General features: G+C 29.3%; 1 protein-coding gene across 1 annotated transcript in view; it reads right to left on the bottom strand.

Annotated features, from left to right (window-relative positions):
- The window catches only part of LOC111641054 (voltage-dependent calcium channel type D subunit alpha-1-like), a 142,250-nt gene extending 122,674 nt beyond the window's left edge, over window positions 1–19,576 (bottom strand). The window contains exons 1-2 of the mRNA XM_023387161.1: window positions 19,508–19,576; window positions 17,559–18,006 (exon numbers count right to left, since the gene is read on the bottom strand). Of these exons, the coding sequence (XP_023242929.1) occupies window positions 17,559–17,686 (128 nt within the window). The 5' untranslated portion in view covers window positions 17,687–18,006; window positions 19,508–19,576. The remainder of the gene's footprint in view (window positions 1–17,558; window positions 18,007–19,507) is intronic.
- Window positions 19,577–19,927: the final 351 nt, after the last annotated feature.

The raw sequence follows: 19,927 nt of genomic DNA, 5'->3' as shown, positions 1-19,927 counted from the left end.
TTCCCCAAACTTTTGCTACATATTGGGCTCTTTATGGAAAGTCTACTGGCTTTTTTTACAATCCTACAAGGTAATGAATTTCAAAACATGACAATTTCATTACCCAATAAAACCATTCAATGTGGTAAGCCTTTGGTGATTACTGAAATAAACATAGCAGGTAAGTGTAACAAATGTAACAAACCTTTCTATAGGTCTTTAGTCTTTGAGTGTAACTTTCTATAGGTCTTCACTATGCCCAAACAGAGGGGTATAATGAAAATTGTGTTGGAGCAAAGAGAAAACTACATGAAATTCCTTTCTGAATAGCTTAATTCACCAAGTAGTATCTTCATTTTATTGAAACATATAATACCTAGCATGATCTAGAAATGATACCTGCAGCAATCTGCTAACAATTTTATTTTCATACATCACACTGATATTTTTGACTTCAGGAAACACCAATGTATTACCAGTATTTCTGTATTCTTAAATAAACTTAAAATGAACAACATCTTGGTGCTTGATTCATTGTCAGATCTTTTGGAAGAACAGCAGCAATGAATTTCTTGACATTTCTCTTATCATCTCTCTTGTGCATGACCAAATGGTCTCCTGGCTTGTCATCTCTCAATTTCACTAACTATTTTAATATTACCAGCATGATGTAGCTGCACAATCTCTGGTATGTCAGTAAAATCTTCCATATCAGTAGAATCATTATAGAGGTTTTGGTCATCAACAGATTGCTCAGATCCTGAAGTTGTCTGCTAGGTGGTAGTAGCGCTTTTCACTTTCTTGTGAATGATTTTTGATCTTGGTTTTGTTGATTGGCAGTAACTTTTGTGCAACAAGTTATTTCAACTGAGTTTTTTCTGCTTTTTTTCTCTTTCAGTTCTGCAAGTCAGGGACTACTTATTAGGATGACAGTTTTTCCTCTCTGTCACTTTTGATCTAATGTCTCCTTTTACAGACATTCCTTAGAAATTGGTGTAATAACTTCAAGAGACACAGACAGGGATACCTGTACATTGGGTACATTGGCTACTCTTCCTAATCCCCAAGGGAACACAAAATTCCATGATCAACAAACAACAGAAAATTCATGACTTTTAGCCTATTCTTCAAATGTAAAAGAAACTAATGAAAAATATTCATCTATTGTTCCAGAAATTTTGTCTTATGTTGACTAAAACCATATTCCTTGTTTTCAAGGTTAAGTTAGCCCAAATGCAATCGGTGCCACCTTGTGGAAACACTGATCTGTTGTTGAATTATAGAGTTTGAAGCTTCTTGCATAATGTACAATACCCGTTTTTTTATAGCTTGTGCCCTTTTTTTATAGCCTGAGAGTACCACTAAACACAGACACAAGCATAAAAATATGATGTCCTGCTAGTCATTGGTCCAAGATGGCTAGCAGGACATCATATTTTTGTGAAAGCAGGTAGTTTCATGATAACATTTCAAACATTTCAGACTGCTTGAAGCATGGATAACTCCAACCACAATTGTTGCATCATTTTTCTCTTTCAAACATTTGCAGATAAAAAAAACTATTGAAACAGTCCTTCACATATTAAACTTATGTAATTATTGATGTTGGTACTTTTGTCATAAAATAAATTTCAATTTACATACCAGAAAACTTGTTTCTGAGCTGACCATTTGCTTGTGATAGCCTCATTAGTAAGCAGGGACAAACAGTAGACAGTGTATGCCGAGTTAGGTAACAAAAATTGCAAGCTATTATAAACAGCCCTTGGAAAAAATATTTGCTTTTAAATCTATAAAAGAACATAGCTAAGACAGCTTGCTCACTTACCCAAAACTTCTCAAAACTCAAGCATCTAAAAAATATTTTTATCTGTACCTCCTCCTTGGTATTAGTGTTTTACTAGTCTGTTGCCATATGCAAAATACACTGTCATTGTTATCTTCTAGACTGGTGATCACAAGTAAGTCAGATTATCAAATCAAAACACATATATCACAAATTTTCACTTTGCCCCTTCATCCTGCTTTGCCCCAACTTTCACTACTTCAAAAGGTCCCAAGTGCACACAATACATAAAACCTATTGAGAGTCACATGATTTTAACAGAAATGAAGTGCAAATACAATTTTTGCATTTACAACTTTTCCATTTGTGACAGGCTCACACCATCTCTAGAAAAGATGAGGACATTCATAAGCAATATAACTGCACAGATATCTGAATTTGGGAGGAAGTGGTACTTGGAACCTTTTGATTTTTGCATACCCCAAGTATTGTGAATCACAATTACTTAAAATACACAATCAAATATATTTTTATAAATTTTTAATTTCAATAATTTAGTTTCACATTACTGGTTTATATATTTGACTATGAAATTAAAAAATATATAATTAAAAATAAATGATGTTTAGAAATACAGTAAAACCTGTTTATGGCGACCACCCACGGTTCCTTCAAAAAGTGGTCTTTTAGAAAGGTGGTCGTCCAGTACAGGTGGTGCTGTAATACCGTATTTCCGTAAGTATTTTGCGCACTTTTTAGCCATTTATACTAAGCAAAACTCGAGGCGAGCAAAAATAAGCGAATTTTTTCAACGATAGAGCAATATTGGTATTGTATTTTATTCTTATCGGATAACTCGATTTACAGGAGTCGTCGTGATTTTATAAGACGGATTTAATACCAATATTTTAAAGATTNAGTGCAATATTGGTATTGTATTTTATTCTTATCGGATAACTCGATTTACAGGAGTCGTCGTGATTTTATAAGACGGATTTAATACCAATATTTTAAAGATTAACACAATAGTCGCATTTTCTCTATTATAATGCACACTTTCTTTTTTCCGCTTAATTAATTCAACTTGGTTTTTTTCATTTGCTCTCAGTTACGTGTATTACGTCATCGATACACAAGTGCGTCCTATCTCTACATCACTTTGGTTTTTGGTACTCGTTAGTTTAATCTTGTTTTAACTTTAAAAATACTGTATTTTTTAAAATATTTTCTTAAGTACAACAAGAAACTTATTAATTAATAATAAAACGATTTTATTATTTTTTCTCATTATACGATTTCATTACATTCCGCGATTGTCATTGCGGAATCGAAAAAGGAAGATTGCCTGTAAAACTGATTTTTGCATTAATGCGTTTATTTTATTTTATTTTTTTTTGAATATTTTGCATGAGAAAATTACGTGGATATTATTTTTCTAAAAATATCTTAGAAATAAGGTAGGTTGATATAGAAACTATTTATCGCACATGTACTGTATATGAGCTTCAAAATAAATAAATAAATAAAAATAAATTTTATCAAACGATGAGATCAGCCGATTAATTGTATCGTGTACANTGAAAATAAATCTACCATAAAATATATTAAGGAAAATAACCCGACAATATCATCATCAGGTATCAGACCATCAAAAAACTAAAAAAAAGTCTTAAGCATTTAGATTAAAATTCAGTCACAGGAGAATGCCCTTTGAATAATCTTATTATCCATGAAAAGCATTTGTTTGATTATTTTACTATAAGTACTAGTAGAGATCAATTATGTTTAGTCATTACACTTCTGAATATAACTTTAATATTTTAACAAATGGAATGCTCTGCATAATGTAATGAATTTAGATGAGTCTTAAATTTAAGAGAAAAATTAAGGAATTTATTTCATATTACTGAGAACTATTGCATGGTTTCCAGACAAAGACAAAGCAGATGAAAATTTAAAATTTTCTTAGTAGTAATAAGATTATGCAAACTATAATAATCATTTTTATTTTTTGGTTTGAAATAAAATAAACCACAAATTTCTTTTTATTAACATATGGACCTGTCTTCTAATTACATGTTTTTTTTTCAAATCCTTAACCCTACTTAACCAATATTTTTTCCTTTCTGTATTTGTAGTTTCCACATTCACAGCAGTTTTGCAGAACATAACCTTCATATGACAACAGATGGCTGGACAGCTAAGTTGGCAGTCTACTACTCTGGAGTACCTGGGATCAAATCTAGTTGTGCATTGTTACTATAGTTTTGAAACAGTTTGTTGAGATTCTTTCAACAGATGATTAAATAAAATAAATCTTCATTTACACTTGACAAATTAATCTCCATAATTTAGTAAGAAGAAAAACAATTACATATTTGTTTAAAAATTTTATACAAAATCTGATTGTATTTTGTAAACATATAACTATGTAAATCAGTGATGATCCATTTATATCACTAATATGTCACTTGCAATACTCAATAAAGAAAAATATGAACAAGCCTGATGAAATTATTATAACTATTTTTGTTTACTTTTATAATCAGTACTAAAATTTTATAATCAGTATTAAGTATGCTAATTACAGTTCTGGTATGTCAATTTTTATAACCTCACCTAGGTGACCACGTCAATTATATGGTTAGAAATTGTATACCTGAAAGGTGACCAATAAGTGAGGTTTTACTGTATACGAGGTCTGTTCAAAAAATACACGGACTGACGTCATAAAACAAAATGTGCTTTATGTAGAAGTTACATGTCTGGGTCCCCTTCAAAGTACTCTCCTTCCCAACGCACACACTTATCCCAACGGTGTTTTCACTTGTTGAAACAGTCCTGGTATGCTTCTTTTGTAATATCTTTCAGACCCTTCATCTCATTTGCCTTAATCTTGGAAATCATCTAAAATCTTCTTCCTTTCAAGAGTCTTTTGAGTTTAGGGAACAAGAAAAAGTCACAAGGAGCGAGGTCAGGTGAGTAGGGGGTGGGCAAGTGTTTGGCCAAAAACTCATGAGTTTTGAGGGCTGAATGGACTGGAGCATTGTCGTGATGGAGAAACCAATTGCCACTCCTCCACATTTCTGGCCTTTTGTGACAAATGGAGTCCCTCAGACATTTCAGAACTTCAATGTAGTAAGTCTGGTTCACTGTGGAGCCTTGGGGGAGGTACTTGTGGTGAACAACACCCTTAGCATCAAAGAAAACTGTCAGCATCACCTTGACATTGAATCGAACTTGGTGAGATTTTTTTGGTCTGGGGACGTTTCATCCACCCACTGGTTGAGCATAGCAAATATTCCAGTTGCAGATTTTCCAAGTTTAACACAAAATTTCACAGCAAGTTGTTGCTCCATCAGGTCATTCATTCTAAAATCCAACAAACGAAAAAAATCGCACTTCACTAAAAACCACACAGCTAATCAACAAATAAAGATATCTGTAATCAGGAAATGGCTTTATTACCAGATGATCTATACAAACCTAGTGACACCAAGCTGATTCCCCTGGAACCAACTGGAGCCACACAATTCAAACAGTCCGCGTATTTTTTGAACAGATCTCGTATAAAGTCATAGTACATATTAATGGTTCCAATCTAGTTAAAAATGATTTTCCATCTATAGTCTTGATTATAATTTTGTCAAAAAAAAAAAGACAATCTGAGAGAAATAAAATAAAATAAAACATTAATCTGAGGATACTATTTCAAATTTATTTTTAAGTATATGAATATAATTAAGATGGATATACAGGGTGCACCACAAATAACTACACTATCTGTAGGAGAGCAATGCTGGAAGTTCACACCATATGTAAGCAGGGAATGGCTTTTGTTGCATGAATAGAAAAAATGTTTCAGTTAACTCATTAATGCCAGAATTTAGTGTTGACAATTGAGAAGGTGTAACCAAATTAAAGAGTAATTAAAGGGTAACAAATGACAAAAATTTCATATGGTAGAGAAAGGTTACAGGTTTAAATTTCATTACATGTTATGTTCAAACTAGTGACCATTCTCATCAAGATAGTAATAAAGCTACTGCCTCACTGAGAATGGACACCGGTTTAAAAATAAATTGTAACAAAATTTAAGCCTGTAATCTGTACTCAAATGTATTAAATTCTTTTCATTTGTATTACCCTTTAATTTGGTTTCACTTTCTCAATAATCATCACTAAATTCTGGCATTACAAAATTAACCAAAACATTTTTTCTATTCATGCAACAAAACTTAACTCGTGCTCTGCTCACAAAAGCTATGAACTTCCCATCTCCTATGGACAATTATTCATGGCACATTCTGTATATAAAGAAAAGTTTAAGAAACTGTTTAAATGCTGAAAATGCTGATTTTCTTCTCTTACCTTGAAGGTTTGTATTGATTAATTCTTTATAGCCTTTATCATACTCCTGTAATCATATGGATTATTTTTGTTCATTATATTATTATGTTATTTGTATCTTTGAAACATTTTAACATTTATTTGTTTATTTTATTATCCCTTGTAACTATTCAGTTATTTTATTCAATTTATGACAATTATTAATTTGCATTCATATGTTCCAAATGTTTTATATTTAATGTTTTTTTTTGTTCTTTTCAATTGTATCCTGAAGATAATCTATTAAATAGATCAAAAACATTAGATTTAAACGTTAGATCTTGATGTTTTGATATGCATACTCTTAAACAAACCAAGTAATGCAACCTAAAAAGTTTGGTTTATTTCATTAGTTATTAGCTTAAAAAATTAGGTATTTGTATATTAAAATTGAGTTTGGTAATAAATTCTTNACATAAGAACATTTTTAATATATTATATATATTCATATATAATATATGAAGAAATTATCTTTATATAAAGTCCAGCATTAAAACAGGTGATTATAAATAGATAATTATTAACTTTCGGATATTTTAAAACAAATTTTCATGTACAAGATTTCAAACAGTATAGTTTGTTATTTATGTTTTGAAAACAACAATATGTAAATGACCCTCATTCATGCACAAACATTCAACAAGACAAACCAATGTGCTTTTTACAAAGACATCCTATTAGGTAAGGTATTCTTTCAATATTTTGCTCAATGCACTTTTCAATATTTTGTTGACAAAGAATATAGTATATGAAGATCATCCACAAAATATTGAAACTCTGAAAACAAAAATTTATCATGCAACCAATAACATACCCAAGAATATGTTGCACTGCTCTATATATGACATACTTCAAAGATGTAAAGAATATTTGCACATAAATGAGGGTCACTTGTGTGATGTCAACTTCAAAACATAAATAACAAACTATGTTGTTTGAAATTTCTTGTATAGTACATGAAAATTAGTTTTAAAATATTCAAAAGTTAATAATCATATACAGTGCTGGCCCAAGGCAAGTTTTATTATGGCGCCCCCTTGGTTGCCCCTAATTTATACCCTTTAATTTTCTTTACCACTGAGACGCCCCTAGGACTTAGTGTCTGGAGCAGCTGCTCTGTTTGCCCTATGGTAGGGTCAGCTCTGACCATATATTTGCAATCACCTATTTTCCTGCCAGACCCTGTATTAACATTATAAAAAAATAATAATTTCTGTATTGAGGTTATGTAATAACATTCATTAAGTTTTCTAATTATGTATATAAAATGAAAATTTTGGATTGTAAACACAGTAAAAACTCACTTATTTTGCCACCATACAATTTCTGGCCACATAAATAATGTGGTCACTTAGATTTAGTTATAAAAAAATGACATACAGAACTGTAATTAAAATACTGTACTGAATTCTGCTAAAAGTTTAATACAGATCATAAAAGTGAACACAAATAAATAAAAAATTTACATAATATTGTACATTAATTGCAATATACATTAATCCAAACCTTTTTACAATGTAATTATCAATAATAAATAATAAAATATTGAAATAAATAGTACATTACACACCTGAGAATCCTTGTTTAATACCAATAAGTCCTGTATATAGAAAATGGACTAACATTTTCAATCCTTCTCTTTCCTTGAATCTTCTACAAATCCAGATTTTCTTATAAAAGTATGAATCCAAAACAAACTTAATTACAAGTTCCAAATGCATGTTCTTATTATGGAATATCTAACAAAATTTCAAATTCAAAAATTATCCCAATGCACATTCTCGTTTTGGATTCATACTTTTATAAGAAAATCTGGACCTGTAGAAGATCTGAAGAAAAAGAAAGATCGAAAATGTTAGTCTGTTTTCTATTAACAGAGCTTATTGGAGTTAAACAAGGGTTCTCAAGTGTGTAATGTACAGAAACTGCAATCAGTTTGTAATATTCAAAATAAAATAGTACATATACAGTGAAATCCATCTATTTGCAGTATGGCTTTTTCAAGTACTATATAGTACAGTACTAAAAAGAATTGTTTAGTACTCAAACAAAATCAATATGTCTCTGAAATTATAGTAAAAGTTTAATTTAAATACTGTATTTTAACAGGAGAATTAAAAAAAATAAGCAATTATTTATTGTGACATCATCACAATGCCAGGCTACAATTTTTAATCATATTTTTAAATTTAATTTAAAATATATGCTCTCTACCTCAAATTAATAGTGGTTTGCTCCTGTACATCACACTTTTCCTTTAACAATAAAGTTGTGCCAGTACCTAACACCTTTTAGGGAAAAATTTTTAAATTGAAATAACACAACTTCTGGTTTGCATCAAAAATTCATATATAGTTAATTGGGGCCTCCTCCCCCTAAAGTTTCTATATCTGGTCTCGTCTTTCATCTATCAAATTCTGTTCTCAAGATTAAGGAAAGACAGATGGACAGACATCAGTGGGAATTTATAGGTCTACAGTTTTTTCAAATTGCAGCCCAAAAAATTAGTAAACATAAGTCACTAAATATGCAGAAGTGTCCAGTGTCAGAAAAAAGCATTACTGATTAAACCAGCTTTTACATCAGGCTCATTATTTTTGTTTGTGAAATGTTGCAAGTAACATAACAGATAATGTTATGTTACTTGCAACATTTAACAACTTGCAATACAGCTGATTTAAAATTATATCTTTACAAAATATAATCAGATTTTGTGTAAAATTGCTGAACAAATACAGTATATAATTGATTTCTTCTTACTGAATTCTGGATATAAATTTAATTTTTCAAATGTAAATAAAAATTTATTTTATTTTAACATTATCTATCAGGAAAAATCTCAGTAAACTATTCCAAAACTATAACAACAAAGCTCAATTCCATTTAAAGTGTTTTTCAACAACACATGAGTTTAGGAACACAAGCATTTCCTGTTAACATAACATATATGGCCAACATTGTTGACCATATAAGTGGGGACAAGTGTCACTTTAGGACACTCCTATCTTGGCCACTTAATAACTGAGATCACCACCAATATAGAATTTGATTTATATTAAAATTTATTCAATTTTAGAGAGGAATTTTAGGGATAGCCATATAAGCAAGGTAGCCACATATAAAATTATAAGATCCACAATCCTCAGATGAAGTCAAATAAAAACCAACTCTCACTTTTTGAACTTGACTTTGACTGCAGAGGTTTTCAGTCATGAAACAGATGTCATTTGGATGTAGTGTCAAATTGGAAGTTCATGCAAAAACTTGTTTATGGGGAAAAAAGGTGTAACCCCATTGAAATTCAACACCCATTGAGGGAAGTCGACAGTGAGAAAGCTTTTTCATGACAATGCTACACCTCATTCAGCAGGCATCAGAAAGCCTTACTGATTATGTCAAAAAGTAATGCTTGGATTTTACAGTACATTGACACAAATAACAGTTTTTTACTTCTATGTTTCATACTTGTATTTTTGGTATGAGTGCAACTTACTTTTTTACTCACCTTCATATATATAATTTTACATGATATATTAATATAATAATAATTTATAATTCAAAAATGATAAGACTACAGAAATTTAAAATGTATTGTTTTTACAGTACAACTATGATGCAGTAAAAGTTTATTTCTCAAACATTTTGGGTGTTCTTAATCAACCTTCCTCAAGAAATTTATAATTCAAAAACAAAGAAATGCCTTAATTAATTCTAGAATCATTTAATTTGAATACAGTGAGTGGTCGGTTAACAAACATAATCTGTTCCATGACCATGTTTGCTACCTGAATTGTTCATTAACCGATTATCGATTTAGCATAGATTCTTATGGGAATTTGATTAATTCATTCTGGAGACCCAAAAAAATAAATAAATAATTATATACTTTGTTGTTTATATGTTGTTTTTGAAACCGTGTTTATAACTCAAATGTGAGTTTGAAGTCCAATTATATATTTTTTTACTTTGTTTATTTATTTGTAATAATAATATATACATATATACACAGTCTCGCTTTTTTATCAGTCATGTTTTTTCCCATTTGTGGGGCATTAAAGAATCTGTCCAATGTCAATTATTTTTCTCTTCTTCAGGATTTTTCAGAAGTAATTAATAGCATTGTTGTTGTAGAGATCTCCATGCCTATTATCCTGAACCTGGTTTGGTTGAAATTTTTAAGACCATCCTCCAACTTCTTCAAATATCTTGAATAGCAAATGTTGGCATTGGTCCTCATTCATCTTCCTCTTTTTCAGAAGAAAACACATCTCTCTGAGATTCTTGATGTTCTTCATTCAAGAGTTCTTGGAGTTCTTCTGTTGTCAGTTTTAGGTTCCATTATATGCTTTTTATGTCATCTTCATTCACTTCCAATTTGAGATCTCTAGCAGTTATCAAAATTTTATCCATAATTTCAGGGACATTTCTGCTTCTCTAAATGCAGGAAGGACACAGCTTTTGCCAAGTAGAATTCAACTGTCATTGAGTGACTTCTGACCATGCCTTTTGAATGAGCTGGATGGCTTCAAGAATATCAAATTTTTCTTTCCAAAATGTTTTTAATGTCATCATTGAGAACTGGAATGCTTCAAAACATCTTGAATTCTATCTCCTCATGTGACAAATGTGGAGTTTGTTTCTTCAGTTCTCCAAAAATTTCTGTAGCTTTCTCTTCAATGATAGTCATACTAATTACATCTCTTTTCATTTCCATTTCTTTTATCCATTCTTTTCTTTTTCTATATTAAAAGCAATCTCTCCATTTTTTCTTGGATGGCACATTTGTTTCTCAGATGTGATTTTCATTACTCCTTTATCTGCTTGAGTCTTCTTGATTATATCTTTCTTATCTAAGATTGTGCCTACTGTAGACCTGTTCAAGCCATACTGCTTAGCAACATCAGACATCTTCTGCCCACTCTCTACCTTGGCTATTTATCTCTTGCTTTGTTTCTATGGTGAGCACAGTTCTTGACACACCACTCTTTTTTAGATTCAATAATATTATCAGTTTCTTTTTTAAATAAAAAGTTCAGAAAAGCACTTACAAAAATTCAGAGAACAGAAATCAACTAATGCACAAAAACATTATTTAAATGTGAGGCCTGGACAAAATTCGAAATTTGGTGTTAAAACATTAACAAATATCCGATAAGACAATTAAACTCTCACCTTTCAAAAATGAAAACCAATGCAAAACTTAACAAGTTCCCGACAGTCTCATGAAAACTATAAAAAGTTCTTTCTGTCAAAAAGGTAAACAAAAAGCTGGAATTACAAGTGAGAGTTTCAAAGTTCGAAGGAATACTATCTGATCAGCATCAATGTCAACGTCTCCTGCACTCCAGAAGATTTTGAATTGTCACCTGGAGACAAGGAAAGACCAATCAATATTTATTGTTTTACATCGTTTCTTGTGTTTGTTCTGTGAGGTTATCTGAACATGTGTTTGTTGTCCAAATATAAAAATCTTTCACAAAAGTGTTTATTGTCCAATTTAATTGCAGTCCAGACTGTTCATTAATTGATCACTCACTGTATTAATGTTTTTGGAACAACAAAAATTTTTTTAAAATTATTTTAAAATGCACTTGCCTGACTTCCATTTTTAACATCAAATATATAAATATGTATAAATACAATAAAACAAGAAGATATATTTATATTTAATAAGGTATATTCTTGTTTTGTTGTATTTATATATGTTTATATATTTGACATTAAAAGCAAAAGTCCAGCATGCACATTTTAAAATAATTTCAAAAAATTTTTGTTATTGTTCCAAAAATGTCAGTATTATACAAATTAAGTGATTCTAGAATAAATTAAGGCTTTTGTTTGTTTTGAGGCACAATTTGAAAAAATTGTAGATCTATAAATTTCTGCTGTCATCCATCCATCTATCTTTTCTTAATTTCAAGATAGAGTTCGATAGATGAAAGATGAGACAAGATATGGAAACCTTAGAGACAGAAGACCCTGATTAACTATATACAACTTTTGATGCAAACCAGAAGTCATGTTATTTCAATTCAAAAATTTTTCCCTGAAAGATGTTAGATAGATGACCAACACAACTCTACTATTAAAGAAAAGGTATGACATACAGAGGCAAACCACTACTAATTTGAGGTAGAGAGCATATATTTTAAATTAAATAAATTAAAATATGATTAAAAATTGTAGCTCAGCATTGTGATGATGTCACAATAAATAACTGCTTGTTAAATTATAAATTTCCTGAGGAAGATCCCTTAAGAAGACCGAAAATGTTTGAGAAATAAATTTTTACTGCACCATAAAGGTAGTTGTATTGTGATTATTATCAATAATAGTGAAGTTTACCAATAGTAGTAAATCATTTTCATCTATTTTTTTTAATTTACAAAAAAATTTAAGTAATATTCTTAACAGAATAAATTAATCAATTTTATAAGTTATTTACATTAAATTATTATTCTAAATATATATAAACAGTAGCCTTTAAACAATTTCTATTTATTTAATGAATAGAAGGATTTGTTTATGTAAGTGTCCTTTTCTTATTACTTTAATAATAAATTATTACAATATTTTATTGAATTATTAAATATTTGTTAAAAGAAAAACTTTTATCTACATTAAAATATATTGTAATAAATTACTTGAATGAAAACAAATACAGCTCTTAAAAATAATAAATGTTATTGCTAATTTAACTTTGAAATTTCTTGTTAATCAATGATACTATCTCTCAAATTTTAAGCAATAAATGTAAAACTGTAAATAACAAGTAAAAATATGAAATTTTGCATAATTGAATGAAAATATGGAGAGAATGATTTCTCTCCATATTTTCTACAGGTTCTTGATTGATGTGCAGATTATAACAACATCATTATATCTGAATCTATGCCAGTGCAGTTAACATATATTTCATGTCAATATCTAATATATTTTCTTAGTATAAAATCAGTTAAAGATATCTCAAATAATCTCCAGAAACATTGCATGTCTTGCTACTGTCAAATTTTATTGATAACAGCAAGATATGAATTATTAGAATATTATTTTCAAATGCATAAGATTTTCATTTATAAATAATTTGAAAGATATCTCAATACAGTAAAAGCAGCATTTGTGCATTCTTAAAATACTTATTTTACACATTCAGTTTGCTATTTGCAACCATTTCCATATTCACAAAGCTAAAATTTACATATTTTACAGAGATTAACAGAAATAATGAAATAACAAACAAACATACAATAAAATAATTTTTTCTTAAACTTATTCTGCTGAAATTTAAATTGTTCACCATTAGACAGCACTAGTGGATATCTCTTAATCTGTGCAAATATAGTAAATGTTATATTTTAGTTTAGTGTGCATTGGGATTGTCAGTATTGTATTCTATAAATAAATTTTAGTGTATCGATTTGTAAGGATAAAAAATATATCATCTAAATAACAATACTTAATGGCAAAATATCAAAATAAAGTTATGTTCCATAAAGACAAAATTGGCATGGTAAGTTATTTTCAGGAAGGAGAATCAGCAGCTATGGTTGCCTACATAGCTCGTTGATGAAAATAAATCTACCATAAAATATATTAAGGAAAATAACCCGACAATATCATCATCAGGTATCAGACCATCAAAAAACTAAAAAAAAGTCTTAAGCATTTAGATTAAAATTCAGTCACAGGAGAATGCCCTTTGAATAATCTTATTATCCATGAAAAGCATTTGTTTGATTATTTTACTATAAGTACTAGTAGAGATCAATTATGTTTAGTCATTACACTTCTGAATATAACTTTAATATTTTAACAAATGGAATGCTCTGCATAATGTAATGAATTTAGATGAGTCTTAAATTTAAGAGAAAAATTAAGGAATTTATTTCATATTACTGAGAACTATTGCATGGTTTCCAGACAAAGACAAAGCAGATGAAAATTTAAAATTTTCTTAGTAGTAATAAGATTATGCAAACTATAATAATCATTTTTATTTTTTGGTTTGAAATAAAATAAACCACAAATTTCTTTTTATTAACATATGGACCTGTCTTCTAATTACATGTTTTTTTTTCAAATCCTTAACCCTACTTAACCAATATTTTTTCCTTTCTGTATTTGTAGTTTCCACATTCACAGCAGTTTTGCAGAACATAACCTTCATATGACAACAGATGGCTGGACAGCTAAGTTGGCAGTCTACTACTCTGGAGTACCTGGGATCAAATCTAGTTGTGCATTGTTACTATAGTTTTGAAACAGTTTGTTGAGATTCTTTCAACAGATGATTAAATAAAATAAATCTTCATTTACACTTGACAAATTAATCTCCATAATTTAGTAAGAAGAAAAACAATTACATATTTGTTTAAAAATTTTATACAAAATCTGATTGTATTTTGTAAACATATAACTATGTAAATCAGTGATGATCCATTTATATCACTAATATGTCACTTGCAATACTCAATAAAGAAAAATATGAACAAGCCTGATGAAATTATTATAACTATTTTTGTTTACTTTTATAATCAGTACTAAAATTTTATAATCAGTATTAAGTATGCTAATTACAGTTCTGGTATGTCAATTTTTATAACCTCACCTAGGTGACCACGTCAATTATATGGTTAGAAATTGTATACCTGAAAGGTGACCAATAAGTGAGGTTTTACTGTATACGAGGTCTGTTCAAAAAATACACGGACTGACGTCATAAAACAAAATGTGCTTTATGTAGAAGTTACATGTCTGGGTCCCCTTCAAAGTACTCTCCTTCCCAACGCACACACTTATCCCAACGGTGTTTTCACTTGTTGAAACAGTCCTGGTATGCTTCTTTTGTAATATCTTTCAGACCCTTCATCTCATTTGCCTTAATCTTGGAAATCATCTAAAATCTTCTTCCTTTCAAGAGTCTTTTGAGTTTAGGGAACAAGAAAAAGTCACAAGGAGCGAGGTCAGGTGAGTAGGGGGTGGGCAAGTGTTTGGCCAAAAACTCATGAGTTTTGAGGGCTGAATGGACTGGAGCATTGTCGTGATGGAGAAACCAATTGCCACTCCTCCACATTTCTGGCCTTTTGTGACAAATGGAGTCCCTCAGACATTTCAGAACTTCAATGTAGTAAGTCTGGTTCACTGTGGAGCCTTGGGGGAGGTACTTGTGGTGAACAACACCCTTAGCATCAAAGAAAACTGTCAGCATCACCTTGACATTGAATCGAACTTGGTGAGATTTTTTTGGTCTGGGGACGTTTCATCCACCCACTGGTTGAGCATAGCAAATATTCCAGTTGCAGATTTTCCAAGTTTAACACAAAATTTCACAGCAAGTTGTTGCTCCATCAGGTCATTCATTCTAAAATCCAACAAACGAAAAAAATCGCACTTCACTAAAAACCACACAGCTAATCAACAAATAAAGATATCTGTAATCAGGAAATGGCTTTATTACCAGATGATCTATACAAACCTAGTGACACCAAGCTGATTCCCCTGGAACCAACTGGAGCCACACAATTCAAACAGTCCGCGTATTTTTTGAACAGATCTCGTATAAAGTCATAGTACATATTAATGGTTCCAATCTAGTTAAAAATGATTTTCCATCTATAGTCTTGATTATAATTTTGTCAAAAAAAAAAAAAAAAAAAAAACGGGAGATTTGTCAGTTTTTCTCAGGTAATAAATATCATAGAAGAGAGAATGTTTTTTTCAATATTAAATTTTAATTTAAACTTTTTCTTCTGTTATTTTCTTACATTCAACTTATGTGAATTATTTTACCAAAATTAAAAACGTGCCACGTGATTTAAGAAAAAAATATAAGAAAAAAATTAATTTTTTATTTAATAATAATCAATCCAGCAATGGAACAACATTTTATTTATTAANAAAATCAAAAAAAAAAAAAAAAAAAAAAAAAGACAATCTGAGAGAAATAAAATAAAATAAAACATTAATCTGAGGATACTATTTCAAATTTATTTTTAAGTATATGAATATAATTAAGATGGATATACAGGGTGCACCACAAATAACTACACTATCTGTAGGAGAGCAATGCTGGAAGTTCACACCATATGTAAGCAGGGAATGGCTTTTGTTGCATGAATAGAAAAAATGTTTCAGTTAACTCATTAATGCCAGAATTTAGTGTTGACAATTGAGAAGGTGTAACCAAATTAAAGAGTAATTAAAGGGTAACAAATGACAAAAATTTCATATGGTAGAGAAAGGTTACAGGTTTAAATTTCATTACATGTTATGTTCAAACTAGTGACCATTCTCATCAAGATAGTAATAAAGCTACTGCCTCACTGAGAATGGACACCGGTTTAAAAATAAATTGTAACAAAATTTAAGCCTGTAATCTGTACTCAAATGTATTAAATTCTTTTCATTTGTATTACCCTTTAATTTGGTTTCACTTTCTCAATAATCATCACTAAATTCTGGCATTACAAAATTAACCAAAACATTTTTTCTATTCATGCAACAAAACTTAACTCGTGCTCTGCTCACAAAAGCTATGAACTTCCCATCTCCTATGGACAATTATTCATGGCACATTCTGTATATAAAGAAAAGTTTAAGAAACTGTTTAAATGCTGAAAATGCTGATTTTCTTCTCTTACCTTGAAGGTTTGTATTGATTAATTCTTTATAGCCTTTATCATACTCCTGTAATCATATGGATTATTTTTGTTCATTATATTATTATGTTATTTGTATCTTTGAAACATTTTAACATTTATTTGTTTATTTTATTATCCCTTGTAACTATTCAGTTATTTTATTCAATTTATGACAATTATTAATTTGCATTCATATGTTCCAAATGTTTTATATTTAATGTTTTTTTTTGTTCTTTTCAATTGTATCCTGAAGATAATCTATTAAATAGATCAAAAACATTAGATTTAAACGTTAGATCTTGATGTTTTGATATGCATACTCTTAAACAAACCAAGTAATGCAACCTAAAAAGTTTGGTTTATTTCATTAGTTATTAGCTTAAAAAATTAGGTATTTGTATATTAAAATTGAGTTTGGTAATAAATTCTTATAATAATTTTTTTCCTCAGAATTGTAATTCTTATTTCTATATACAGTAATAATAATAAACAAATGAAATTATTTATATGTATATTACTTATTTACATATAAATTTATAAATATAATTTATATTTATGTTATTTATATATAATTCCAAATAATAAATTTATAAATAAACTAAATTCAGAAAGCTTATACTGAAAAATATTTGATCGTATTTATAACAGTTATAATTTAATCACTTGTTTATAATTTCCTTGTAATCTTAAAATATTTTTATCAATAACATTTTGTTTTATAAAACTAGAAATTTATAGTAGAACTTTTGATATGAAAAGGATATTTCCATTCTACAATGTCAATACAAAGTTTTCTTAATGGATTCTTTAAAGTCAGACAAAACAATGCTCTTATTGGCCTTTCAGCTATTTTTGGTCCTTTCCTAACAGGCCTTTTTCTATCTCTATTCATTGCAGTCTGAGTTGTTGCGGCACCAAGAGCAGTTTGCCAAGCAGTTGATAAAGGTTTGCTTTCACTGCTTTTACTTTGTATACTTCCAGTTCTTGTTCCTGAAAAAACCGCACTGGCATTCCTCGTTGGTTGTGGCAGATATTGGTAAGATTGATGATTAAATAAAACTTCACTAGCTGGAAGAGACGAGGAAAGATGATCGGTGGACTGATGTATCGTAAAAACTGAAGACGGCAAAAGAAGACTATCTCCACTAGTATACGGAGTTGTGCAATGGTTTTCTGGAAGTTGTGGAAGTTGAGTTGTTTCATTGTTTTCACCTGCAAGCAATTTACTATAATTTAGTTCTTTTATTTAAATTTTATGTACAATTAACAGATAATAAAGTTAATATGACTAATACATCAAATTTAATTAAAAGTTTGCTAATTAAAACTTGTTAATATTTTAAACTTAAATCAACAATTTTAAGAAGTTAACTGAAATGGAAGTAATTTATCAAAAATATTCAACAGAATATATTAAGAATTTAACAACAACATAATTTAATTTATTCTACAGTATATATATATCTCAGAGAATAAAAACGAACTAAATGATCACTTTGTTTAAGCTTTTCTTATTAATACCAAAGAATACCATTAATAAGAAGAAACAATTTCTAGTGTCATTATCTAATGAATTTAATTTTTATCCTTTCATATTTTGAATCTACAATACAATGTATCTGCTATGTGGGTGTGTATATTTATATATATATATATACACACATCACTCATACACACACACACACACACATACAAACAAAAATATATAAGATATATATATAAAACATTTACACATAAACTCATTATTCCATATAAAATATTCCCATGTATATATATATAGTATACTTGTAAGTTATATAAAATATAGAATTTCTATGTATCTTATATAAACTCTACAGTTTACGTTGAGTAATATACTGCGCATGAACTTCCACAGAGGAGGCAAACAAGATCAAGTAAAACATTCCAGAAATTATAATAGTAAAAGTGATTGAGATATAAAACCATACACACTCGACCTTGGGAATGCTTTGTCTGTCTTTGAAAAAAAAATTAAGTAAAAATCTATTGACGCAGATTTTTATTTAATTTTGTCTCTAATCTTTACCTCCTGAAAAATTTTCTACCAACACCCACTATACTGACAAGTGAGTAGCCTGTATGAATTACAGTACTGATTGTCTATAATGTTAACCAAATAAGTAATCTCATCTATCTTTGGTCTTCTTTCTTTACACAAGAATTGAAATACTGTACTAATCAACATTAATATATTTCAATGTCCTTTATGACAGTGATTTGACTTAATAACAGTGCATCCAATTAAATGATTGGTAATGACAGTTACAAAAGATAGAACATTAATTGATTTAATTTGCAATTATAGTTGTGGTAAATGTTCTAACTCTGTCGCTGTAAAAGCCTTGAAAATTAGTTAAAACCTTAATATATATCACAATTGTGTAAAATTGACAAATTAGTTTTGACATAAACATTCGCGAATTATAAAATATGTACTTTTCGATAAATACATTTAACAAGTGTTGCACAGAATAATGAAGTGTCGTAAATCTAATAACTATAATTAATGGAATATATTATGGCATTCGTTTAGCTTTATAACACGTGATAAAAACCAGAAAGATTATCACGTGGTAATCCTATCACTAACTAGAGAAACATGCTTTAAATATAAACTAAAATTAAATTTTAAAAAAATGTTCAATATAAAAATAATATCAGGAATAACTATAATTTCTTTGAAGTATCTTACTAGCTATTTTCTTAGTTTTATAATCATACAGAGTGCATGTATATTCAGGGTCGTTGAGAAGGGTGAGCAGATTTTTCCCCGGCTACAGAGAAAATTTTTACTAGCAAAAAAAAAAAAAAACATAAAATATCTAAAACTGCGTTTTATTAATTAATTAATACAGAAACACATTAAGTATTTCATTTGTTCAAGAGACAAAAGGGCCCGCTTCACCCCCGAGCTTCATAAAAGACCTCGACGACCCTGTTTAACTATATAAAAGGTTAGTTGCGAAACAGAATAAGTTATTTTTATTAAAAGTGTTGCTTAATTATCGATTGAATTTTATTTCTGTTTACAATCTTTGTATACGTCAATCAAATTCTGAAATTCAAAATAGTTATAACTTCATAATACAGTATTAGAAGACATTGTAAATTT

This window comes from Centruroides sculpturatus, unplaced genomic scaffold (genome assembly GCF_000671375.1).
Source record: "Centruroides sculpturatus isolate CEXI.00-Female unplaced genomic scaffold, Cexi_2.0 scaffold1517, whole genome shotgun sequence".
Lineage (NCBI taxonomy): Eukaryota > Metazoa > Arthropoda > Arachnida > Scorpiones > Buthidae > Centruroides > Centruroides sculpturatus.
Note: the sequence above shows the minus strand (reverse complement) of the source record. Positions and strands in the feature narration are given on the sequence as shown.